General features: G+C 36.9%; 1 protein-coding gene across 5 annotated transcripts; it reads left to right on the forward strand.

The window, feature by feature from the left end:
* On the forward strand, positions 1-27,262 carry PCF11 (PCF11 cleavage and polyadenylation factor subunit). 5 transcript variants are annotated; one of them, XM_022593950.3, is made up of 16 exons: positions 3-516; positions 4,229-4,354; positions 6,289-6,477; positions 6,847-7,041; positions 8,231-9,348; positions 9,758-9,938; positions 10,046-10,529; positions 11,078-12,642; positions 14,523-14,622; positions 19,979-20,098; positions 20,591-20,696; positions 22,760-22,943; positions 23,470-23,625; positions 24,027-24,119; positions 24,686-24,721; positions 26,139-27,262. In XM_022593950.3, exons 1-16 carry the CDS (start codon positions 325-327, stop codon positions 26,352-26,354), a joined length of 5,061 nt encoding a protein of 1,686 aa, XP_022449658.2. In that variant the 5' UTR covers positions 3-324; the 3' UTR covers positions 26,355-27,262. The 5 variants fall into 5 exon arrangements, 4 of the variants coding, with proteins under 4 accessions (XP_089771486.1, XP_089771485.1, XP_022449658.2 ...); XM_022593951.3 differs by having other exon boundaries at positions 10,046-10,136; XM_089915359.1 differs by lacking the exon at positions 6,289-6,477 and having other exon boundaries at positions 2-516.
* Positions 27,263-27,365: the final 103 nt, after the last annotated feature.

Below are 27,365 nucleotides of genomic sequence, written 5' to 3' on the forward strand. Positions count from 1 at the left end.
ACAATTCCCCTCCCCTAGCTCATTTCGCACGACGCAGCGGTTGGGAGCACAGACATTTTCGGAGCTGGAGCCGCCGCCATTTTGTGTCTGTGGAGAAAGAAGATTCTGTGGCGGCTGGAAGTGGACGGAGATCACCCGTGAGACGGCGGCGTTTCACACCCGAGGTTCCCCCCGTGTCGTCCCCCAACCCCCCTCCGCGGTCAGCATGTGGTGAAGCCGGAGCCGCGAGACCCGGGGAGAGGAAGAGGAGTCGGAAGGGAGGCGGGGTATCGAGAGCGGCTTCAGCTTCAGCTGCGGCGGACCTCGGAGGGGGGCCGCGGCGCAATGTCAGAGCAGACGCCGGCCGAGGCCGGTACTGCGGGGGCCCGGGAGGACGCCTGTCGGGATTATCAGTCATCACTCGAAGACCTGACCTTCAATAGCAAACCGCACATCAATATGCTGACCATTCTAGCCGAGGAGAACCTGCCCTTCGCCAAGGAGATCGTCTCTCTCATCGAGGCCCAAACCGCCAAGGTTTTTATACACCCCGCAGCCTCCTATTCTTCTAATACTCCCTGATTTTAGTGTCAGCCTCATCCCAGGTCTCGCTTCTATCCAAAGGGGGACGGTGTTCCTCCTCTCCAACCCTCCCCCTCCAACTCAGGCTCGGTCTCTGGCCCAGGCTTCGAGCGTGGGCCTCTCTTGGGGGGAGGGAGTGGGGAGGATAAAGGGTGGAGTCCCACTTCCGCTTACCAGCTCCCTATTTAGGCCACCGCATCGTGTATCCCGACGCACACGCTTTGAGAGCCCTTCGGGGAGGGGGAGAATTAAAGGCAGTTCGTGGTGTGGGGAAGTAAGAGTTAAAACTATTTGAACCCCCTGGGATGGCGGGGAGTGGTTCTTCCCCCGTCCCCCCGCCCCGAACTCTTTTGGGTAACTGTGCTCTGTGGGTTGGAAGGAGGTGAAGGGGGACCTGGGAGCGAGCTGTTGGGGGGTGGGAATAGGGCCTTGGCCCCGAGTGGAGCAGCCGCCTGTTAGGAGCCCAACATGGCGCCTGAAAAGCACATGATGCGAAAGGGAAGAGAGGAGAATCCATTCCCTGCCAGCCAGGCAGCTGCTCACACCCGTCAGCCCCATTTTGGGGTGGGGGCGGCTAGATATAATTTGTATTCTCCTATCGGAGGGTCTTATTTGCCCCCAGATACGGGAAATTGGGGTTGAGGGTGGGGTTGGAGGGGGTGGGGAGGAGATCTTATCCAACCTGTAGGTGGAGAACTGGCCCACTGGGTAACAAGTACTTGTAGTTTTCTTTTGAAAAGTTCAGTTCCTCCTCCTCTTCCTTTTCTCTTTTTTTCCTCCCTTCCTTCCCTGAAAGTGAAGACGTGCTTTGCTTCACCCCTTGACAGCAGTGGTCCTCTGCCACCCTATATATTTCCCTGTAGTCCTCCTCTTCTGTGGATTCATGTGGGAGCGATTTGTCATTTAAGTAAAGTTACTGTTAAACTTAGTTATCGTAATGAGTTTTAATAGCTTCCCAGTACTACGTTTTAAGTTATTTTTGAAGCTTGTACTTATGGTTTAGTTTTTTTCTAGTTGTTAGTGATTGAAATGATCAGGATGAGCCTCCTTTTAGCAGAGTGAACCCCTTTTAAAAGGCCACTTTAACAACAACCACCAATATATTGTTTAGAGGCGCTTTCTGTCTAGTGTAAAACTGAGTGGTCTGACTTTAATAAATGGTTTTGAAATGTGTGACTGGTATTATAAAATTTGTGAATAAAACATATAAAATATGTATTTGTCTTTTTTATTTACCTTTGTAAGGTGTAGAATTTGTTTCCAAGACTTATTTTTATCTACGTGGTTGTGTGTTTTAAACAAAAGTCTTTAAGTGACTTGGGTTCATTCTTCTTTAGGTTCCATCCACTCTTTTGGGTAAATCTGTTCACAAGATACACGGTTTCAGGTGGTCCTTTCATACCTTAAAGAGGACAAAAAGTAAGGTTTTTTTTTTTTTCTCTTTAGGGCCCAACAAGTTTGTCATGCTCAGTCTGACAGCTAAAATACAAGTCCTTATTCACCTTTTCCTGTGAATGTCTGTGTGAAACAGCTATTGTTCTTTTTTTAAAGTATGAGATTTTAAAAGGAAGCATTCCTCATACTCAACATTCTTTTTATTGATACAACAAACATGTTGGACATGAAAACTTAGTTTTGCCTTGTCAAAGGCTTAACATTAAATGCCTTTTTAAAAAAAAAACAAAAATGCACTTGCGTTTTTTAAAAAATAACATTGATTTTTAAAAATTCTACCTAGTATTTTTGGGGTTACTAATATTCCACAGAGCCTAATATTTAGCAGCTCAGGTTGTCACTCAAAGAACCATTTTCTTGCTGGTTTTTAATGGATCCAGAAGACTTTCAGAAGTGAAAACTAAATGCTGAATATAGTGACCACATTAAAATTTGTATTTGTGTGTGGCTACACAGAGTGGTGAAAATAGATGGACTATTTGCTGATGAAAGACAGCTGAAATTTTTTTGGCACACGTTTCCTGGTTATTTTTGTAAAGCCAGATTGAGGAAAAGATGTAACAGTCACTTTGGGGAAATAATTTAATGGGGTTGGGGTTGAGGGTGAGGGGAGGGATTTTCTGTCATTTGGTAGCAAACTGGCTTGGTTTTGTGTTTCTGGAGGTGAATGTTTGTGTCCTTATCCTCTAGCGTTTCAGCATTACTAAACTTAAGGATTCACACTTACTTGACTCCCTCCATGAGGCAGTAGTAGCAAAAAAATATTACATATAAGAATTCACTTGTACAATAAAAAGTTAGCCTACTGAACAGATTTTGGTTTTAAAGAGAGCCTGTTTATCTTCATAAGTACAACAATGACTAAAATGGTATAAAACATGACATGGTAAGATAAAGACACAGCAATAAAGCAGTTGACGTGTTGGTACTTAATAGTTTACCCACATGCAATAGCCTTGTGAAACCCTTTTATTAGTACTGTAAAAGAAAACTTTCATACAAAGTTATTCAAAGGTTTCCTTAGTCAACTTTGGTTGTTATCAGAAGCAAGAGCACTTCCACACACTTGTATGGGCAATTGGTTTTGTGAAATAATGGTGGCATTGTGTACTGCAGAACTGTGAGCTTACCCTGGCTACAGGTAGCTGTGGGTAAGTGTTGTTCAGGGTTAAGATTCCTATACACGTGGGAAGGGTAAATGGGGATAATTTTTGTTTTTGTTTTTAAATCGTGGGTACTCCTGTGGAGTGGGAGTTAACACTTAGTTTATGTGGTGTGTCTTAATGCTCCTCAACAAGTCTGTGAACCTGCTGATGCTTTCTGGAAACTTGCTGTGCCTTCTAAAAGCCAGTGATGGGTAGGCTTTACAGTTGAGCTGGGGCAACATTTCTTTGCTTTGGAAAGGGCCACCTGTATCGGCATCATCACACTGGCCCTGCACAAATTTAGAACTCCTGGTTTGTGCGTGTCAGAGGAAAAATATTTCGACGGAGAGTCTGTGCTGTGAAGAAAATCTTGAGGACAAATCCTGGTTTCCAGAGTCAAGTTCAACCTGATTTACATGACTCAGCGGCTGCTCCATCCAGTTTTCCTTGTATCAGTAACAACTTGCACTTTCCTGCATGTTCTTGTGCAAGTTTAAAAGTGTTTTTTTGCCATTAACTTCATATGTGAAGTGTACTTAATTTCTTTTGTTCATTGGATTATAGAGAAGTAATCCTAATGATTTTACAGGTAACAAAAGGTTCATAGACTTTAACATATAAAATATGCCTATGGAAATTAGGGTTTCTGCCAGAAGTCTGAAAACTTTTTGTTTCATTGAGTCTAGGTGCATCATCATAAGTTAATGTGGGTCACAAAGCTTACACTTGGATTACAGAAAATATCCTCCCCCTTTTTTTGTCACTTAAAACACAGTTTTTTTTTTTAACTATACAAACCTGAAATTCTATTGAGTGTTAAATGAGGGTACTAGAGACTTTTTTTCTTTCCAGTAATTCTGAGCTTATTTTGTATGCTCAACTAAAGATCATTGTAAGAGGTGAGACCTTGAACACTTAAATTTCATAAAGGTTAATATTGATTCAAAAGTGTTTAATATCAACAAAATATTGAGGTCTGTATTGTACGTTAAACGCTCACTTTTAAAAGTAGTTCTTTGTTGGCAATTCATTGTACTAAACTTTTCAGTTTCTTTTTATTACTTCAGGCTCCCTCCTCAGAGAAGCTTCCTGTTATGTACCTTATGGATTCTATCGTGAAAAATGTTGGAAGAGAGTATCTCACTGCCTTTACTAAAAATCTAGTTGCAACATTTATTTGTGTGTTTGAAAAGGTATATATACATTTAGAAACATTTGAATTTTTAAAACATGTTCCTGATTAAATAAATACTTGCCTTTGTGTTGGGTTTTCTTGGGTGGTGAAATGTTTTATTCTTTTGGGCATTTAACATGCTAAAGTTAGTGTTTCGTATTTAAAGTGGGTTCTAGGTGTTTTACATTATCCATTCAAAAATAGATGTGTTTGCTTTTAGAAGTTCATGTTTTTGATTGACTTTGTTCACTTGAAGATCTGTTTCATCACTAGAATACGGGCAAAAAGATCTGAAACTATCAAGAGTACTTCAAATTTCATTGTTTAGGTTTCTGGTTTTAGGATGTTGGCTATTCTGTCTTAAAAAAAAGAAAAAGAAAAAGCATAATTCTAGTGTGTGTCAACCTGTGATGGATGCCTGGAACTTGTGATTTTTTTTTTTTTTTTTTTCTGGAAATGTTTCCTCTTGTTAACCTTGTTCAAGTATATTTTGTGTGAATGTTCTAGGTATGTGTGAATGGTGGATCAGTGAATTGCTTTAGGTTATTTTGGAAATACTTCTTCCCCACCTCTGGCCCCTCTTAGTGTTTAGAAGAAAGGCTTGTTAGTTTCTATACCTAGAGATTGTAAATTCCTTTCATAACATTGTATCTGGTAGTTTGGTTAATACAGTATTGAGGAAGACAAAGGATTTGCTGAAGTAATTCTCTTTCCTGTCAGGCTTCATCTTTCACACTGAGAAAAGGGGCATTTATAAGATATTTGGGTTTAAAGATTGTTTCCTAACAAAAAATTGGTGGTTCTTATATTTTAGTAGATGCACCTGTTGTGTCTCGAGAAATCTTAACAGTTGTCAGGCTTGGAGAATTGGGATTATTTTGAAAGAACTCACTATCAGATTTTACTTGTTTGTTAGAACAGAAAATGTGTAGTGGCTACTTGAGTAATTTTTTTCCCTTTAAGTTCTTAGAGAAAAGAAATACTGCTAAGTAAGTATATGCAGAAGAAATTTGGAAAGCTGTATTTCAAACTGTATTATGGAGATTGTTAATAGTGTATTGTAGACTTTTGCTAAATACTGCTTACCTGAGACTCTAGTCTAAGGAGAAGTCAACTTTGCATTATAGAAATTGGGTCACTAAACCAATTTCTTGGTTTCAGTTTCAGTGTGTTCAAATTCATTTGGGTGTTTGGTAGAAAATGTTTACTGACTCTTACTGGGCCTTAACACTGAAGGTGATGAAAATGACCTTGTTTGTAGTAAATATTATCTAAAGACTGGAATATAGTCAAGGCTTTATTATTCTAAAGTTAGAACTCTAGCTCAGTTTTCCCAAGTGCTAGGTTTCTCTGATGGCTAATTTAAAAAGTATTGTTGTTACTATGCCCATCACAAGCATGAGCAGATAAGATATAAAACTAAAGCTTATCAGTAGGTAAGATTTTGTGAATTTCAATTACTCAGGTGCCTTCTACACCACAAATAAGCTTATTCATAGGTACCAGCCATATTGTATTGCAGGAGATTAGTTTTGTTTTACTTTGTACTAAATGTAAATAACTTAAAAAATTTAAGTCATCAGATAAACTATTTTCTAGTTGTTCTATATTTTTGTCCAGAGTGAAGGTAACAGTAGGAATACTGTGTCAAGCCTTAATATTTGGGAACATTTTGTACTTCTAAAAATTCAGACTTGTCTAATTGTTTGCTTTCATGAAGGCTAGGTGATAATGACTTTAATTTTTCTAATTTTTTTTGACAGAAATTTCTTTATTAACTTTACATCTGCAAACAAATGTACTTTTAATAAATGATTACTGTTGTATATATTTACGAATTAGTAGTATGTGTGCTATATGTGAAGTAGAACAGAGATTTATGTAGCATTATGCTTAATATATAAAACATCCTATAGTAACTTAACAAGCCATAGAATTGTTCTGTTGTTCTAGGTGGATGAAAATACTAGAAAAAGTTTATTTAAATTACGTTCCACCTGGGATGAAATATTCCCTTTGAAGAAACTTTATGCCCTGGATGTCAGAGTCAATTCGTTAGATCCTGCTTGGCCTATTAAACCTCTGCCCCCCAATGTGAATACATCTAGCATCCATGTGAATCCTAAATTTTTAAATAAATCGGTAAGTTTTAACATGAATGGTATATAACTAATATTTTTAACTGTCAAATTTTGACTTCTCTAAAATTTCCTGTCAGATAAAAGTAACAAGAATACCCTGTGCTGAATCAGTTTAATTTAAAAAAGAAAAAAATTTCCACCTTCAGGTTCACAGTACATTTAAAGTAAATGTTCTCCTTGTTTAGGTTTTACATATTTATTTTGGTTTTTAAATTCCTGAAAATTTTCTGTGTGCTTTTAAACATGATTGGCCATTTAAGATTATGGATAGGGTTTATTAAGAGAGAAGCTGATAATTTTTAGCCCCCCCTTAGCTGCTTCCTTTTTAGCTGTGATTTTTTTTTTGTAAACAAATTATTTTTTCTTATAGCCCGAAGAGTCTTCAACACCTGGCACAGTGGTCAGTTCCCCTAGCATCTCCACTCCTCCAATTGTTCCGGATATACAAAAGAATCTTACCCAAGAGCAACTAATAAGGCAGCAGTTACTGGCAAAACAAAAGCAGTTGTTAGAACTTCAGCAGAAAAAGCTGGAGCTTGAGCTAGAGCAAGCTAAGGCACAACTGGTAAGTAGAGGAGATTTGGCATTTTGAGTATTTTTAAACCTGTTTTCTGATGGATATGGAATTATTTTGTATTTGAATTTTATTAACATGTTACTTTTATTAATAGTGTAATTTTTCCACTTTTACTTATTTTGCAAATTATGGTGTATTTATTAGACCAAATTTGTATATCCTTTTTGTAAAAGTCACTTTTAATATAAACTGCACTATTTTCTTTCAAATACTTTTTATTAGAGTGCTGTCTTATAAGATAGCCCCTTAGTTTTGTTAAAAATTATATCATGTGGGGGCTTCCCTGGTGGTGCAGGGGTTGAGAGTCCGCCTGCCGATGCAGGGGACACGGGTTCGTGCCCCGGTCTAGGAAGATCCCACATGCCGTGGAGCGGCTGAGCCTGTGAGCCATGGCTGCTGAGCCTGCATGTCCGGAGCCTGTGCTCCGCAGCAGGAGAGGCCACAACAGTGAGAGGCCCGCGTACCGCAAAAAAAAAAAAATTATGTGGACGTAGTGTCAGTTCCAAGATGGTAGTTGTGTTGTGGCAGATGTTTTTGCCTAGTCTTTAATATTTTATGAGCTTATGCTTCATGAGCAGAAATCCTTAGCAGTTTCCTTAGAAGGCTACCAAAAAAAAAGCCATCACAAAATTAAGGAGGCCAGGAAGATTATGTATTTCTGTGTATGAATAACGTTATATTAAGCTATTTTACTTAATTACTTAGCACTTGACCTTATTTGAGAGTAAGGGAGTACAGGAAGGCAGAATTTTGTAAGTGCATTCATTATCAGTGCCACTTTGAGAGGAGCTAAATTTTATGACTTAGAATTTACCCGGAAACACTTGGGTGCTTGTGCAGCTGGAGTGCAGTGATTTATTTAGTAGTTTCTTAATATCAGTGTGGCCCAGAATTCTGAATAATTAGGAAGAGGGAGGGTTTTTTTTTTCATTCTTCCTAGAAGTTATAAAACCCCAAAGTAGAGGATTAGTAAGAAATAACAGGCCACATAAATATTGTATATGAACTTTTTCCTTTCATTTTAATATCCACTTAAATACTAGAAGTATACACTATAAATACGGTATTGAATAAATGGATTTATTGAATAAAGCATTATATTCCTTAGTTTTCAGTTTCTTGACAAATAATCTGAATGTTTTACAGTTGTAACATGAACGTTTATCTTGTATTTCAGGCAGTTTCTCTTAGTGTTCAGCAGGAGACATCCAACTTAGGTCCTGGAACTGCACAATCCAAATTACATGTTTCACAAATTCCCCCTATGGCAGTTAAATCTCCCCATCAGGTTCCTGTGCAACCTGAGAAAAGTCGTCCAGGTCCATCCTTACAAATTCAGGATATGAAAGGAACTAACCGGGATCCCCGTCTTAATAGGTTGAGTCAACATTCTTCTCATGGAAAAGATCAGAGTCACAGGAAGGAATTCCTAATGAACACATTGAGCCAGTCTGATATTAAGACAAGTAAAACTGTACCCTCTGAAAAACTAAATTCATCCAAGCAAGAAAAAAGTAAATCAGGTGAAAAAATAACCAAGAAAGAACTTGACCAATTAGATTCTAAATCCAAATCTAAATCTAAATCACCATCACCTTTGAAAAACAAATTATCCCACACAAAAGACTTGAAAAGTCAAGAATCTGAAAGTGCAAGGGTGTCTGATATGAGCAAGAGAGATCCAAGATTAAAAAGACATCTTCAGGATAAGACTGATAGCAAAGATGATGATCTAAAAGAGAAGAGAAAAACTGCAGAAAAAAAGGATAAAGATGAGCACATGAAATCATCTGAACACAGACTGGTGGGAAGTAGAAATAAAATCATAAATGGCATTGTACAAAAACAGGATACCATAACGGAAGAATCAGAAAAACAGGGGACAAAACCAGGGAGATCGAGTACTAGAAAGCGATCAAGATCACGATCACCCAAGTCCCGGTCACCGATTATACATTCTCCCAAGAGAAGAGATAGGCGGTCACCCAAACGAAGGCAAAGGAGTATGTCTCCAACCTCAACACCCAAAGCTGGGAAGATTCGCCAGTCAGGAGTTAAGCAGTCACATATGGAAGAGTTTACACCACCTTCCAGGGAAGAAAGAAATACGAAGCGAAGTACTAAACAGGATGTTCGAGATCCAAGGCGAATAAAAAAGACTGAAGAGGAACGACCACAAGAGTCTGCAAATCAGCATTCCACCAAGTCAGGAACTGAACCAAAGGAAAATGTAGAAAATTGGCAAAGTTCCAAGTCTACCAAAAGATGGAAATCTGGTTGGGAAGAAAATAAAAGGTAGGTTGTTAACATTTTTAACTGAGTAGAATAATGTGTACATTTAAAAATACAGTGTTGATTTAAAAATTGGATAATGTTTATTGGGTGCTATAATTAGTGCTTTTTTTCCCCTGTTTAATTCTTAAAACGCTGTGGGTTAAGTACCATTATTATTGCTGTTTTACGTATAAGGAAACTGAAGTTTAGAAAGGTTAACTAATCTGCCTAAGGTGGCACATCCAGGACATGCAAGAATCAGAATTCATATCTGATTTTCCTGACTTCAAATCTTGTGCTCTTAATCTTTAAATTAACTTTTATGGTTACATATATTCATTTTAGCCAGATCCTATTAAGGATCTTAAAATATGGTCCTGAGTATTTAAAAATTTTTTATGAAGTAACATAATTGCTTTTATGGTTTCAGTTTACAACAGGGTGATGAACATAGCAAAGCTCCTCATCTAAGGCATAGGGAGAGCTGGTCAAGCACTAAAGGAATCTTGTCACCTCGAGCTCCAAAACAGCAGCATCGATTAAGCGTAGATGCCAATCTTCAGATTCCTAAAGAGTTAACTCTTGCAAGCAAAAGAGAATTACTTCAAAAGGTAACTACTGTGTTCCCATGTAGTCATTATTCTCCTTTTGTCTATAAGTTTTTTGTAAGTACTTTTTATATTTAAAATATTGATTTCCTTTTATCACCCCTATGCAGACGAGTGAACGTTTAGCATCTGGTGAAATTACACAGGATGAGTTCCTTGTTGTTGTGCATCAAATTCGACAGCTATTTCAGTATCAAGAAGGTAAACATAGATGCAATGTACGGGATAGTCCTACAGAAGAAAATAAAGGTGGATTAAAAAAGAAACCTCTCTTAACTGATGCTGAATTAACCTACTATGAACATAAAGCAAAACTGAAAAGGACACAGGTTCAGCATTCATTTCCAAGACTTGATCTCTTAGATCCTGATATTTTTGACTACCCTTTGACTGATGCCTTGTTGTCTGGAATAGAATGTGAGCCATCCAAAAGTAAACATGCAAGTAGGAATAGTGGAGCACAGTTTGACAGAAAAGAACAATTTAGTGAAAGAGCAAGACGTCTTTCTCCTATATCTGGGAGTCGTACTTATGCTGAGAATCTTTCACCCCATGAGGGCCGGAGAAGACATGACGAGCAAGTCTCTGCTAAAGGTAGAAAAAGTTAAATCAGATTATGCCTATTGAATCACACAGCAGTGAAGGGAAAATGAACAAGCTAAGTGGGGATGGATTTTTGTGACTGTTCAGACTTCTGTTTTGTCGTTGTTTGTTTTGTTTCGGTTTTTCCCTCAAAGGGAAGGGAAGGGAGCTGATATTAAGGCCAACCGTGTATTAGGTACTTTACTAGGTTCTTTATATATGTAATCCGATTTAATCCTCACAATGACCTAATGAAATATATATTATCCCCATTTTACAGATAGGAAACAAGACTGGAGAGGTTAAATAAGTTGCTCTCAAAGTCAAATAATTAGTAAATTGACTGAATGGGTATTTTATTTTACCCAGGTGTATCTGACTCTAGAGGGCATTCTCTTACCTGCTGCCTGTTGCTGTCTTTTTCCCTCCCCTCTCATAAAGTGAGATAGTTATGGATGTTTTTGAATAAACATTTACAAGAATATACGAAGAAGATTTTAAGATAATTTGATATAAATTATCAGATTCAGGGAAAATAATTTTTTTTTTCTTTTTAAAAGGTGTACGAGAAGAGCAGAGATCACCATTCAATGATCGTTTTCCACTTAAGCGACCTAGATATGAAGATTCAGATAAACCATTTGTAGATAGCCCAGCATCAAGATTCGCCGGCCTTGATACAAATCAGCGACTTACGGCTTTAGCTGAAGATAGACCATTATACGATGGACCTAGCAGGCCATCAGTAGCGAGAGATGGCCCAACCAAGATGATTTTTGAAGGACCTAATAAGTTAAGCCCTAGAATTGATGGACCTCCTACGCCAGGTTCTCTTCGGTTTGATGGGTCACCAGGACAAATGGGGGGAGGTGGCCCTTTGAGATTTGAAGGACCACAAGGCCAGTTAGGTGGTGGGTGTCCTTTGAGATTTGAAGGTCCTCCGGGACCAGTAGGGACACCTCTGCGGTTTGAGGGGCCAATTGGTCAAGCAGGAGGAGGTGGTTTTCGGTTTGAAGGTTCCCCCAGTCTGAGGTTTGAGGGATCTGCAGGCGGTTTGCGATTTGAAGGACCAGGGTCCCAGCCTGTGGGTAGTCTCAGGTTTGAGGGACACCGGGGTCAACCTGTGGGTGGTCTGAGGTTTGAGGGACCTCATGGTCAGCCTGTGGGTGGACTTAGATTTGATAATCCCCGGGGTCAGCCTGTAGGTGGACTTAGATTTGAGGGAGGTCATGGTCCATCAGGGGCTGCAATTAGGTTTGATGGACCTCATGGTCAGCCATCAGGTGGGATCAGATTTGAGGGCCCATTGCTACAGCAGGGAGTTGGGATGAGATTTGAGGGCCCCCATGGTCAGTCAGTAGCTGGTATGAGATTTGAAGGACAACATAATCAGCTTGGTGGGAACGTTAGGTTTGAGGGTCCACACGGTCAGCCAGGGGTTGGGATCAGGTTTGAAGGACCTTTAGTCCAACAAGGAGGTGGAATGAGGTTTGAGGGTCCTTCTGTACCAGGAGGCGGCCTGAGAATCGAAGGACCTCTGGGTCAAGGTGGTCCAAGATTTGAAGGTTGTCATGCTTTAAGGTTTGATGGGCAACCAGGTCAGCCATCACTCTTGCCAAGATTTGATGGATTACATGGTCAGCCAGGTCCTAGATTTGAAAGAACTGGTCAGCCAGGCCCGCAGAGATTTGATGGACCACCTGGACAGCAGGTTCAACCAAGATTTGATGGTGTACCTCAAAGATTTGATGGTCCACAACACCAGCAAGCATCAAGGTTTGATATTCCTCTTGGTCTTCAAGGCACACGATTTGACAATCATCCTTCACAAAGGCTTGAATCGGTATCTTTCAATCAGAGTGGCCCATATAATGATCCACCTGGCAATGCTTTTAATGCCCCATCCCAAGGACTGCAGTTCCAAAGACATGAACAAATATTTGATTCACCTCAAGGACCAAATTTTAATGGACCACATGGCCCTGGAAACCAGAGTTTCTCGAATCCCCTTAACAGAGCTTCTGGACACTATTTTGATGAGAAGAATCTTCAGAGCTCTCAGTTTGGAAACTTTGGCAATTTACCTGCTCCAATAACAGTAGGAAATATTCAGGCATCTCAGCAGGTAAGTCTGTTACAGTTATTCTAAAAGTATATTGTATGCAGATATGAACCATTTTTAATGTTTCTAGTGTTTGAGGAAGGTTTTCAGGATATAGTTCTATAGGTTGGAAAGGATTTTTTAAAATTTAATTTTTTTAGTAAGTTTTTTTTGGGGGGCAGTTTTTAATGTACTTCAAAACCCCACCTGCTAGGAAAGTGAGATGAGAGTCTTCTGGGGCTGAAATTTGCAGTTTAAATCCAAAATTGATCTTAGTTCTTTCAGGATCTAGAGCACCCTCTCAATCTCAGTCCCCCCCACCCCCCCACAAATCTTTTCTTTTTTAATAGACTTTTTTAGAGTAGTTTAGGCTCACAGCAAAATTGAGCTATGAGGTATAGGGATTTCCCGTATACCCCTTGCCTTCACATATGCATAGCCTCCTCATTATGGTTTTTTTGTTTTGTTTTTGGTTTCTAAGGTATTAAAGTATAATACAGTTGTGTGTGTTTCATAGACCTCTGCTACATTGTACAACTTTTGAGCCTTGATGAGCTTTATAGTAATCATAGAGCTGATTTTATAGACTGTTCTTTGATATAGAACTTCCTTAGCCTGAGTTAACAAACAAATAAGAAAATCAAATTGCTCATGCTTTTACAGTCTGTAATTCTTTTTCTTCCTCTCTTTCTACTTTTCACCACCTTTCCGTCATTCCAGTCAACTGCAGTTGTTTGATGTTAACTTATTCTGCATACATTTTAAAATGCTTATTGAAATAGTGTTAAAGCAATATGCTTATAATTTGTGGTTAATTCAGTTGATATTAATGATTACTTTTGCTTGCCTGCTGAAATTCTCCTGGGCTAAATTTACTTTTTTCCAGGTAGTGACACTTTCTTACTAGGACAGATTTATTATGCCAGTAACATTGCATGGAAGAAAGTGTAAAACAAGAAGAAAGGTTTTAAAATCATGTTAGAAGCATTATTTATAGAAAGCAGCCTTCTGTCCATATCCAGTGGTTTGGGAAAACAATTGGTCTCCTTAGTTAGACTTATACTCTATTGTATGTTTTTAAGAGAAATGATACTCTTAATTGACAAGATACTCTAGAATGGGACTTGAGTTAGTCTTGTTCCTACATTATAAAGAATTGATGGGGTTTTTATTACGCATACATACCACTGAAGGTTCACACAGGATACTGAACAAGGCTTATAAATGGGCATTTGTTTACATAGTAGCAATATGTAGAAGTCCTACCTCATTCTTGACTACAAGTACAATAATTGTATGCCTGTACAGTACTTGGTTCATGACTTTTATTTTTTAACATTCCTTTAAAATCTTTTACAGTCCACTTTGTAACTCAGTTTGATGGCTAACAGAATGATCATAAAGGAGTTCAGATTGTTAATTAAAGCAGGCTTTTGACATCTGTGTAAAGGAGTTAGGTCAGTGAGTGAGTTCTGGCCTCAGCTTTGCTGTTTACTGGCTATTATGATTGTGTATAGATCACATCGCTGGATGTCAGATTTCTATTTGTAAGATAGGAGAAAACACTGGCAAGGTAAAGTGATTTGTGTAAGGTCACACAGCTAGTTTTTGGCTACCTTATGTTTGCATGGTATCTTAAACTTTTCAAAGAACCTTCATATCCATTATCAATTTTTTATAATTCTGTGAAAAATATAAGGGAAGGTCTTATTCCTTTTTATAGAAAGCCTAGGCAGGTTACACTTGTAAATCTTGTAATTTACACTTGTAATTTACACTTGTAAATCTTCATTATCGTAAACAGGCCTCATGATATCTGTGAATATATTAACGTAATTTGAATGTTAAAAGTTTTACTTAAAAATATAGAAAAGATGTTCTTAAAACCAAGATTTCTCTTAAAGGTTCTGACTGGTGTTGCTCAGCCAGTAGCATTTGGCCAAGGACAACAATTTTTGCCAGTTCATCCACAAAATCCTGGAGCATTTGTTCAGAATCCTTCAGGTATGTAATTTCTGAACTTTGTGTTTTTCGAAAGACAATTATTGTTTGAGTAGCTACCTTGTCAGTTTTAGAAAATGACAATTTTGAGAGGGCATATGCAATTTAGAGAAATTTAATCTGACTGGAATGTTGTGTTTTCTTTCTGAGTTTGTTTACATTGTTGATGTATATTCACACTAATCCCCTTTACAACTAGAGATGGTTAGCCAGGACTTGTAGACCACAAAAAAGAGGGAAGGAGACCTAGTAGGTGGAAGCTAGAGGGTGGGGTAGGAATGTGACATTTGTGTTTAGGTAAAATGAAGTCAATGACAAACCTCAGAAATATCAATTACTTGATACTTTGAATTTTTGTTTTGTGTGTGTGTGATGATCCAATAAACATTAAGTGAATACTGCAGACATCACACTGTAAGCTGATTCATTCATATGTCTTTATGGGCACTCAAGTAATAATTGTACACAACATGTTAAAAGGATTTCCTAGCTAGATGCCCATGATAAGCATCTATGGGGTGAGGCTTAATGATATTGTTATGGATACAATAACAATAGTAGATACGAGGGCTGTAAAAATAAGTTTTAGGGGGTTTCCCTGGTGGCGCAGTGGTTGAGAGTCCGCCTGCCGATGCAGGGGACACACGTTCGTGCCCTGGTCCGGGAAGATCCCACATGCTGCAGAGCGGCTGGGCCCGTGAGCCATGGCCGCTGAGCCTGCGCGTCCGGAGCCTGTGCTCCACAACGGGAGAGGCCACAACAGTGAGAGGCCCGCGTACCGCAAAAAAAAAAAGTTTTAAGGAATTCCCTTGTGGTCCAGTGGTTAGGACTGCATACTTTCACTGCTGAAGGGCCCGGGTTCAGTCCCTGGTTGGGGAACTAAGATCCCTCAAGCCATGTGGTGCAGGCAAAAAAAAAAAAAAGTTTTAGTTTTAATATGTGAAAAATGAGAAGTATATAAATTAAAATTACTGGAAAGTCAATATATTGAGAGCTAACTCAACCAAATTGTAGTGGTACTTGCTTTATTTCTGAATCATTAAAACAGCCATCTTCAGAAACATGCTGTAGCATGGCTCTATTAAGTTTACAAATTTGGAGAGTTTTCCAAAAGTTCTGAAGTAACTAGGGAAGTCCTAGCCAAGCAAGCTCTAGTTTATGCATTAAGTATTAAACTGTGTCATCACAGGAAGCTCACTCAATTAATTTGAAAACGTTTTGTTTTTAATTGCTAGATTGACAATTAGGATTAGTATTCTTACTTTTTGTTTTCACTATAATGAAAAGGGAAGGAAAGTACTGAATATTTGGGGTCTAAAGTCAGAAGACCAGGGTTAGAATCTCCACTCTGTTACTTTACAGGTAGGTGGAGTATAAGCAAATATCCTTTCTGGGGTTCAGTTTTTTCCTCTGCAGATAGCATATGATAAAAGTCAGGATTTGCCGGGGAATTTTTTCTTTTCCCAGAGAATCAAATGAGATCGTATATGCAAAAGTACCATGTAACTTGTGAAGTGCTATATTGGTGTATTTTCCTTTAGAACTCAGTTTTTCTTGTAGAGTAGAGGATTTGTTGTATTGGAGTTGGTAGCTTGAGATAGCGTGCAGCAACTGCAAATTTTGCTCTTTTTTGTATGAGATAATATACAAAACCTGCATGTTTTCTTTTGCTTTTACAAGCTTAAGGTGCTTATGTATACAAGGCATAGCAGTGTCACAGAGGAAGTCACATCTGATTTCCTGGGTTGGAGGTTATTGAATGAGATGTTAGATATGCCTTCCTTCTTCAAGTTTTACTTAAAGAGATATGAAAAGTATTTAGTGTTCAATATTTGGCTTCTGTAAGGTTTTTTCTCAAAATTTAAAGTAAAAACACTCTTTTCCTAGTAGTAAATATACTCATGTTCATTTATTCATCCAAACAAATAGTGATCACTTGCTATATTCTAGGCATTGTGCTAGGATGACTTTAATAAGGTTTATCCTTCTAAGGGCTTTATAGTGTAGCAGGATCTATGGACTTTTTTTTTTTTTCCCCTCTAAATAGTTGTTCAGACTTCCCTAGTGGTCCAGTGGTTAAGACTCTGTGCTCCCAATGCAGGGGGCCCAGCTTTGATCCCTGGTCAGGGAACTAGATCCTGCATGCTGCATCTAAGAGCTGGCACAGCCAAATAAATAAAAACAGTAAAATAAACATTAAACAGCTGTTCACTAGGTTGATAAGTTAGACACCATCATTGGGTACCTGATTATGAAATTCCAAACCTGTTCTGAGAATCACCTCTTATTCCTGTTTCTAAATGCACAGAAAATCAAATAAAATCTGGAAGTGTCCTAAGCTTTTTTTTGTTTCATGCAGCTCAGAGTATTGTTTTATTTATTTATTTTTTAAATCTTTATTGGAGTATAATTGCTTTGCAATGATGCGTTAGTTTCTGCTGTACAGCAAAGTCCATCAGCTATATGTATGTGTATATCCACATATCCCCTCCCTCTTGAGCCTCCCTCCCACCCTCCCTATCTCACCCCTCTAGGTCTTCACAACGCATCAAGCTGATCTCCCTGTGCTATGCAGCAGCTTCCCACTAGCCAGCCATTTTACATTTGGTAGTGTATATATGTCACTGCTACTCTCTCACTTCGTCCCAGCTTCCCCTTCCCACCCTGTGTCTTCAAGTCCATTCTCTACGTCTGTGTCTTCATTCCTGCCCTGCCACTAGGTTCATCAGTACTGTTCTTTTAGATTCCATCTGTGTGCGTTAGCATATGGTATTTATTTTTCTCTTTCTGACTTACTTCACTCTGTATGACAGGCTCTAAGTCCATCCATCTCATTACAAATAACTCAATTTTGTTCCTTTTTATGGCTGAGTAATATTCCATTGTATATATGTGCCACATCTTCTTTATCCATTCATCTGTCGACGGAGATTTAGGTTGCTTCCATGTCCTGGCTATTGTAAGTAGTGCTGCAATGAACACTGTGGTACATGTCTCTTTGAATTACGGTTTTCTCAGGGTATGTGCCCAGTAGTGGGATTGCTGGGTCATATGGTAGTTCTATTTTTAGTTTTTTAAGGAACCTCCATACTGGCTGTATCAATTTACATTCCCAACAGCAGTGCAGGAAGGTTCCCTTTTCTCCACACCCTCTCCAGCATTTATTGTTTGTAGATTTTTTTGGTGATGGCTATTCTGGCTGGTGTGAGGTGATACCTCATTGTGATTTTGATTTGCGCTTCTCTAATGATTAGTGATGTTGAGCATCTTTTCATGTGTTTGTTGGCAATCTATATCTTCTTTGGAGAAATGTCTATTTAGGTCTTCCACCCATTTTTGGATTGGGTTGTTTTTTGATACTGAGCTGTATGAGCTGCTTCTGTATTTTGGAGATTAATCCTTTGTCAGTTGCTTTGTTTGCAAATATTTTCTCCCATTCTGAGGGTTGTCTTTTTGTCTTGTTTATGGTTTCCTTTGCTGTACAAAAGCTTTTAAGTTTCATTAGGTCCCATTTGTTTATTTTTGTTTTTATTTCCATTACTCTGGGAGGCTTTTTTAAAATTTTTTTCTTCTGTGTGGTTTTTTAAAATTATATAAGTTATAGGTGTACAATACAGTGATTCACAATTTTTAAAGCTTTTGTTTGGTTTATAGTTACTATAAAATATTGACTATATTCCCTGTGTTATACAGTATATTGTTGAGTTTATTTTATACCTAATAGTTTGTACCTCTTAATCCCTTACCCCTATATTTATATTGTTCCTACCTTCTTCCCTCTTCCCACTGGTAACCACTAGTATGTTCTTGTTCTTTGTGTGTCTACCTCTTTTTTGTAATATTCGCTAGTTTGTTGTATTTTTTAGATTCCACGTCTAAGTGATATCGTACAGTATTTGTCTTTCTCTGTCTTATTTCACTTTGACTGTTTTTCTTTAAACAAATATTATATATACTGCCAAACACCTCAGTGCTTTACAAATATTAATTCATTTAATCCTCATAACAACCTTAGGTAGGAACAATTATTATTACCCTTTTACAGGTAAAGGGAACAGACACAGATAAGTAACTTGATCATGTCACACAACTAGAAAGTGGAATTTCTAGTTAGAATCCCAGGAGTCTGGTTCCATAGTTTATGCTCTTTTTTTTTTTTTCATAGTTCATGCTCTTGATCACTAAACTTGACTGCTGGAAGACATGTGATTAGCTAGTTATGATTCTTAGACATATAAATAGCTAATTCTAATGAAAGGTAAATGTTAAACTATTGTGTGAAGTGGCTGTTGTAATTGATCGTTGAGGTTGATTTATTCATTCATGTAGTCAGACATTTCATTTCAACAGACATTAATTAGCCTGTTGTATACAAGGCACTGTGCTAAGTGTAAAGAGTATGCAGTGGTTAAGGGCAGAGATTATGTGTTGTATTGTGGATGCAAATTGAATTTCTGCCATTAAGAGGAATTTTTAGTGATTCAGAACTTTTTTCTAGAGGTGTGGTAAATAAGATGCATAGTAGTGACATACAAATATATTAAAATTCTGTTTTTATAGTTGAGTTAAAGAATTGTAATTTTTAAATTAGTGCTTAGCAAAATATGGAATTGGATTGATTCCTCACCAGTGAGCTTAAGGAAAAGATTGTTATCCTTGTTTCATTTATTCAGATTTTTGAAGCTTTAGTAAGCCTGACACCTTTTCAGCAACAGCCTGAACTGCTTTGCAAGGGCAGTAATTGAGCAAGGGTCAGAGGGGCAGGTATATTCTGAGCCACATGGCTCATCTCCCTGCATTAGTTCCCTTGGGTAGTTATGGGAAGGTGGGGGAGCTGGGGGGCTGGGCAGGAGTACTTCCATTTAGGCTCTGGGTATTTTTTTCCCCTAGAAATCTGTGCTAAGAGATGGTAGCCTACTTCATCTATGCAAAACGACCTTTGCCAATATGGTTAGGTGAAGAATAGAGAATTGGAAGGGTGAAAAGTTGGACCTAGAGGTGTGGTGCTACATTGCATAGAAGGGAACATGAAGCTCTCTGCCCTCAGTATTCTGCTTTTCTTTGGCATGGATTCAATTGGGCAACAGTGGGTAATACTGGTTTTTTAAGGTAATGCGTATGCCTGTATAAAGTATTAGTGGGTTTCAGTATTCGTCTTAGAATATATTTTTAAGAGGTCATGATTTGCTGACATAAATGCAAAGTTCACTTTTGGGAGCTTTTGGTAATTACACTGATCTTAACAAGATTTTATTAAGTTTAATGTTGATAGGATATCTTGAAGAAAACTTTAAAAATCCTTAGTATAATTTGCATCTTTAAGTTCTACTTTTATTTTAAGAGTGTTATTTTTTTAAAGGTGTCCTTCCTAAGGGATATCCTGATAATCATCTCAGTCAGGTGGATGTAAATGAATTGTTTTCAAAACTGCTAAAAACAGGGATTCTCAAATTGTCCCAGCCTGATTCAGCTACAACACGTAAGTATGGTTCTGTAATTCATCTACACAAAGCTTTATTAAGTTATAAAGATGTATGATATGATACAATGATGTGTTCTATGCTAAAATTTCTTACAATGTTGATTTCTTAGGTATACTTTATAACTGGTTTATAATGAAATAAAAAAAATTTTTCTAACAAGGAACTGTTAGCCTTATAGTGGACATTGTTTCAGTTAACTAACATTCCTGCAAACACCATGTGCAGACTTTTTCTAGTTATTCTGTATTATTTTAGCTTATTTATAATTAAATAATTAGAATGTTGATGAATTTCATGAAGATTGACTTTTAAGAGACCAGACCTAATATCACTTATCAAAATAAAGAATTGTATTAGGTTCCTTGCCAGTTTAGCACTGAATAGGCAAGATGGGGCTCTCCATATGCTTCTAACACTATAGCGTTCCCCTATAAAGAATACATGGACACTGGTTTTGAGATATTTGTTGTGTTTCTTTTCAATTGAAGAAGTAAATGAGGTTGCTGCTCAGCCCCCTGCTGAGGAGGAAGAAGATCAAAATGAAGATCAAGACGTTCCAGATCTTACCAATTTTACAATTGAAGAATTGAAACAGTATGTAATCTAATTTTCTAAGGTAAAAGGGACGGTGACTTTAATAACAGTGGATATTATCACTAGTGCTATTCGTCTTACCCCTCACTGTTTTTAAAATTTAGGAAGCCTGTTTTCCCTTTTTTAATGTGGTAAAATACACATAACATAAACTTAAGGAAGCCTGTTATCTTCTTTTCAAATATGTTTGCTGCACAAGTATTTAGGCCAAAAGTCTACCCCCAGATTTCTGTTTTTTAATTATCTCTGTTTAGTATAGCAAGTTTAGGGAGTTTAAGGATTAGGTATTAGTAATCACTCATGTTTTCCTTTTTACCTCTATTTTCTCTTAATCATCACTGTTTTTTCTGTATTGATATTCTCATGCCTTTGAAGTTAAGAAAATGAGGTTTTTGTAGTCTAGTATTTAAGAAATAAAAATTTTTTTCATTTTATAGAAAATACAAATGAATAAAATCAAGAAAATAAAATTACCTACAATTTCCACTTTACTGATAACCAGTGTTAACATTTGCTGCATATATTTTCATAAATTTTTATTGCCTATATTATATAAAAAACATGTACAGTTGCTTTATGGATCCATTATATTGTTATGAGTACTTTTAAAAATAATAGAACAGCTAATGGGTTTCATCTTTTTTTTTTAATTGAAGCATAATTTATTTACAATGTGTTAGTTTCAGGTGTACAGCAAAGTGATTGTTTTTTATATATATATATAATAATATCAATATACACTTTTTCAGATGCTTTTATTATAAAACACTGAGTGTAGTCTCCTGTGCTATACGGGTTTCACCCTTTTAAAGACAATGTTTTTCAAAGTGATATTTTTCACATAGTTAAAACTTTATAATGAAAGTCTTACAGTAAAGGCTTATAATAAAAGATTGCATGCCTTTTTCCTAGTACTACTTTTTACCTGAAGGCAACCATTTCTTAACTCTTTATCTGTGGTTCTTGGCATTTACTTTTTTATTTCTTAAAAGATACATAGTTTTCTGGGCTTCCCTGGTGGCACAGTGGTTGAGAGTCCGCCTGCTGATGCAGGGGACATGGGTTCGTGCCCTGGTCCGGGAGGATCCCACATGCCGCAGAGCGGCTAGGCCTGTGAGCCGTGGCCACTGAGCCTGTGCCTCCGGAGCCTGTGCTCCGCAACGGGAGAGGCCACAAAAGATACACAGTTTTCTGATTTATTACATTTCTTGATTTATCCCATTTAGACAATTTATTGACTTCCTGAAAGTGAAGATTTAGGTACCTCTTTTACTGTCCTCCCAACTCTCCTCCATATAGTTATAAAGCCTTTTATCATTAAATTTTTATTCAGTATTAATATTATGACTCTAAATATTTTGTTTTCTGGTATACAAAGTACTATGTACTGTGCTTTGCTTTATTCTACTATTTAAAAAAAATTTCTGGAGTTAATAACTGCCCTGTTTGTTCACTTAGTTATTCTGCATACCTATTTCTTTCCAGATAAGGAGCCCAGAATTTAAAAAAACTGATTATTGCTGACTTCAGTTTCCCACTAGTCTTCTACTTTTTCTTTTTAGTTACCCATAGTATTATTATTTCTTCTGTACCTCTTTCAGTATTCTTTACATCAGGGTGGGACAGTTTAGTTATTTAAAACCGCAAAGATCTGGAGAGGTGAAATCTAATTGTTCTGCCATATCCACCCTGATATTGACATTACTCTAAGAACAGGCCAACTATTGCCTTATTAGTTAGCAGATGATCATTCCATTATTAGCTAGAAGGAAATAAGTAACTGGGCCAGGCCTATTGATAAGAGGGTAGACACCATGTTCCAAAATTAACCAAAGTTAAGGTAAAGAGAGTCACTGACACATTACTAGAGAATATTATTGATCTTTGGATATTAATTCTTTCAGCCAGCTGTTGGCTGAAACATTATTTTGTTACATAATAATGGCTTCACCATTATCAAAATATGGAAAACTGAAGCACTTATAACTGCCTTTTTTTTTTTAAGGCCATTAAGTCAGCCACAGTATCAGAACTAAAGATTATTTCTGTATTTTTCAAAACAGACGTTATGATAGTGTTATAAATCGACTGTATACTGGTATTCAGTGTTACTCTTGTGGAATGAGGTTTACAACATCACAGACAGATGTATATGCAGATCACTTGGACTGGCATTATCGACAAAATAGAACTGAAAAAGATGTAAGCAGAAAAGTCACTCATAGACGTTGGTACTACAGTTTAACAGTAAGTAATTCATGTGCCTCTGAACTATCTTTTAGCCTTTAAATTATATCATTCAAAAGTATATTAGTTTAGGTAACTGCTGAGCACTAACTAGTGAATTTTTTGAGTAAAATTTGACCCTTAGAATATAAAAGGTTTTTTTAATTTAAAAAAATGTGAAGAGTATGTATTTGTTTTTTGTTGAAATTAAGAGTAGAACACAGGTTTCTTCTAGTTCTAAAATTCCAAGGTTCTATGACTGATTTTTTTTGGTAAAAAATTGTGCATGAAATTTATCTTATTTACATTAGTAGTTGTAATTCTAGAGTTAAAGGAATGTAAACGTTAAGATCTTAATTGTTCATTAGTTGCTTTATGTTGTCTATTAGTTATGGGGCTCAAAAAGATGGTATAATTCTAAATCAATATTAAAGCATATTGTAGAAGAAAGTACTCTTATATTTAAATGGCATTGTATTGAATGAAGGTGTTCAGTAAGAGTCTAGAAACAAATGAATATACTCTTTTTAAATTAACTCTTTTTAAGGACTGGATAGAATTTGAGGAAATAGCTGATCTGGAAGAACGTGCAAAGAGCCAGTTTTTTGAAAAGGTGCACGAAGAAGTCGTGCTCAAAACTCAGGAGGCTGCTAAAGAAAAGGAGTTCCAAAGTGTACCTGCTGGACCAGCAGGAGCAGTTGAGGTAAAAGAACAATGTTCAATTTTATACCTCTGGTCATGCCTTTCACTTCCTTTAAGTAAATAATCATAAATATAACTTTATTTACATCCCTCTTTTAATGATTTTGAGACTTCTTGTAAGCTTTACTCTTCAATGTTGTTATTGTTATCTGGCTTCGGGTTTCATAACCACTGTAGTTACTACATATTTATCTGTGACCAAGAGCTGTGAAATGTTAATTATTTTTGCATGGAAGAATGCGAAATCCTTAGATCTTACTTTGTATTATATATTTGAACATTGTTTAAATTTTCAGAAAACTCTTAAATTCCTTTCTCCACTTAACAAAATGTTTCTGTATTTTTACTTAATGGCATTGTGTTCTGTTATGTAAACTTCATTTTTATATGGTTCTATTTTAGAGTTGTGAAATTTGTCAAGAACAATTTGAACAGTACTGGGATGAAGAAGAGGAGGAGTGGCATTTAAAAAATGCTATTAGAGTAGATGGAAAGGTAATTTTCAGCTCTTTATCAAGTACTTTAAAAGGAAGTATTAAGATTTTTTTTAAAAAGTTTTTATGGGGTAGCTCACTACTTTGAAAGAAAAGTGTTAATTGCATTTTTATTTTGGTTTTTAATAGAAGTCGTATTTCTAAGGTATTGGACTTTAGAGAGTCAGAGTGTGTGAGTTGGAAGGCATTTTAGCAATCATCTGGACCTGTACTCATTTTATAAAAAAGGTTGCGTAACTAGTTAATGATAAATCCAGGACTAGATCTTCTGAGCCTAGTTAGTCTTCTTTCTGCCTAACCACACTATTTTGATTCTGAATTTATATTTCATCATCAAAACTGTTTCTGTCTTAACATACCATGTTATCTACTTAAATATATAAAGGAAGTTTTAAGGGAAATCAGGATGAAAATTTTGTTTTTATCCGTTTTTGTGACCAAATGATTTTTTGTTGCCTTTCCAAAGATAGTTTATCTCTGGTTTAAATTTCAAAAGAAAATCATACTAGAATAGTCCATTACAAATGAATATGCATGTGAATACTTACTTTTTTGTTTTTGCTTCAGATTTATCATCCATCATGTTATGAAGATTATCAAAATGTAAGTTCTTTTTGGTTACTGTTTGTTCTCCTTTACATTGATAAATTTTATTTTCAGTTAATTTTTGCATCTGGGCAATATTTTTATTTTAATCTTGATGTGTTGAGCTGTCTTAGTTTTGATGTAGCATTTAGGTTGTTCACAAAATATTGGTGCTAGATTGATAGGGTCTGATTTAAATTTAGAAATTTTTGTATCATTCCTTGCATTCTCTTCATTTGAATCTTGATGGTGTCTTCTACTAGAGTACTAGGCCTAGAGAATGAGAAAGTTCATGATGGGAATAATTTTCTGTAAGTTATGGGTAGCATTTACTGCTTACTCCACTCGGCCATGTAATATAGGAATAATTTTTAAATTATCATACATGAAATACAAAAAAAAATCAGTCTCTTGACCTTGGAAATTCAAATTTTCATATTTGTAGAGTGACCATTTTTTTTTAAAACCAAACAGTGGAACATCTTAACTGTCAAATATTTGTTTCACAAGTTCAAGGGGCAGTTTGGAAGATATACTTAGGTCATCAAAAGATTAGAGTTTGTAGGGTGTTTTGATGGTTTTGAGGGATTTTTTTAAAATCCTTAGGGTAGGGCTTCCCTGGTGGCGCAGTGGTTGAGAGTCCGCCTGCCGATGCAGGGGATATGGGTTCGTGCCCCGGTCCTGGAAGATCCCACATGCTGTAGAGTGGCTGGGCCCGTGAGCCATGCCCGCTGAGCCTGCGCATCCGGAGCCTGTGCTCCGCAACGGGAGAGGCCACAACAGTGAGAGGCCTGCGTACTGGAAAAAAGAAAAAAAAATCCTTAGGGTATTTGAAATTAGGACCAACAAATCCCAGGATATATGTAGGGGGTTATATTGGGATTAAAATATAGAAACGTGTCTAATCATTGAATCAGCTTCTTTTGTCGTTATATTACTGCTTTTCTTACCATAGCTCATTGCTGAGCACATATCAAATGCTCAATATACATTTTATTTATTTATTTATATTTATTTTATTTAGTTGGTTGTGCTAGGTCTTAGTTGCAGCAGGCGGTCTCCTTCGTTGCAGCATGTGTGCTCCTTCATTGAACCAGCAGGCTCATTAGTTGCGGCTCGCTGGCTCCTTAGTTGTGGCATGCGGACTCTTAGTTAGTTGTGGCATGCGTGTGGGATCTAGTCCCCTGACCAGGGATCGAACCCGGGCCCCCTGCATTGGGAGTGTGGAGTCTTAACCACTGCGCCACCAGGGAAGTCCCTCAATATACATTTTATTAATTGGCTACCTTTATGGCATGTTTTGTGGGAAAGCAGAGTTTTCAATTGTGTTTGGTATATATTTCTTTGCCCATACAAGGGTCTTATAAAACTAAGTGTCACTTAATGTGATATTTGTGAACTTTAATCAGTACTTAAAGGGTTTTTCATTTTGTAGACATCTTCATTTGATTGTACACCATCTCCCAGCAAGACACCAGTTGAAAATCCCTTGAACATTATGTTGAACATTGTTAAAAACGAATTGCAGGAACCCTGTGAAAGTCCCAAAGTTAAGGAAGAACGGATTGATACTCCACCAGCTTGTACAGAGGAAAGCATAGCAACAGCCAGTGAAATTAAAACAGAAAATGACACAGTCGAGTCAGTTTAAGTAAAATGAGAAAGGTATGTTTTTCTTTTTTTTTAAGAAAAAAAAGCTGCTGTTGAAATCTAGAAGGTGAAGAATTTTTTATGTATATACAGACATATCTATATAAATTGTCTAGCTGAGGCAGGGCCTTCAGCTATCATTTGGTTAATAAATACATTTTAGTATTTGCATTTCCTACTGCCTGCACAGTTTCAGGTGCTTGTTGTGTGAAAGTTCTGTAGATGTGTGCAAATTTAACAAAATGAAATTGTATGTGTAAAAATGTACGATTTTCACTTGTGAAACTGTAAATTATAAATAAAAAAATATTTTTGCTATCCATGGAGTGTAATATTTATGCACACCATCAAATAAAGACAGTGTTTCTGTACTTTTTATTGGGTGAAAATGGAATTAAACAGCAATTTCAACATAAGATTTTTTTCCAGCAGCTTCCCATGATTAAAGAAGCAAAGTCTGAGTTAGTTTTATCCTTCAAAAGGGGGTTGTGAGAGCACTGCAGGACTTTTCTCAAATTGAAAAGCCAGATTTGAAAAAATTTTTTAAATGGAATAGGACATAATTGCATATATATATATCTCCAGCTATAGAGAACCATCCAGATATCCATTTTTGAAAAGTATCTAATGAAGCAACTTTTATTCTTGAACTTGGACACTGATGCCATCAAATGATTAACAAATATATTTAAGTACTAAAGGTGATTTTTTTTTTTAAAGGACATTTTTCAAATTTGTCAAATAACTTAATGCAGATGAACATATTTCTATTTTAAGTTACAGGGGGATCTGTAAGAATGTTAATTTGAAACATGGTTAACCTTTTTTCCTTTGTTGGTTTTGACTGAATTAGATGGATGCCATGAGATGTTAATATTCATACATGTAATAAATAGAATGATGAAGAAACTCCAGTTTGTATCTCTTTTATTTCTTAAGTGCCTTTAGAAAGTGACTTCTTTTTCCTATATCTTTCATCACTCTGTTTTTGAAAACATGAATGAGGCACCTG

This window comes from Delphinapterus leucas, chromosome 7 (genome assembly GCF_059928025.1).
Source record: "Delphinapterus leucas isolate spDelLeu-1000000601 "Yukka" chromosome 7, BTC_Dleu_Yukka2, whole genome shotgun sequence".
NCBI lineage: Eukaryota > Metazoa > Chordata > Mammalia > Artiodactyla > Monodontidae > Delphinapterus > Delphinapterus leucas.

Coding starts and splice junctions, on each gene's coding strand:
- PCF11 (XM_022593950.3), top strand. CDS start 325: ATGTCAGAGCAGACGCCGGCCGAGGCCGGTACTGCGGGGGCCCGGGAG. Junction 10,530..11,077: donor CGAGCAAGTCTCTGCTAAAG/GTAGAAAAAGTT, acceptor TCTTTTTAAAAG/GTGTACGAGAAGAGCAGAGA. Junction 24,722..26,138: donor GTTATGAAGATTATCAAAAT/GTAAGTTCTTTT, acceptor TTCATTTTGTAG/ACATCTTCATTTGATTGTAC.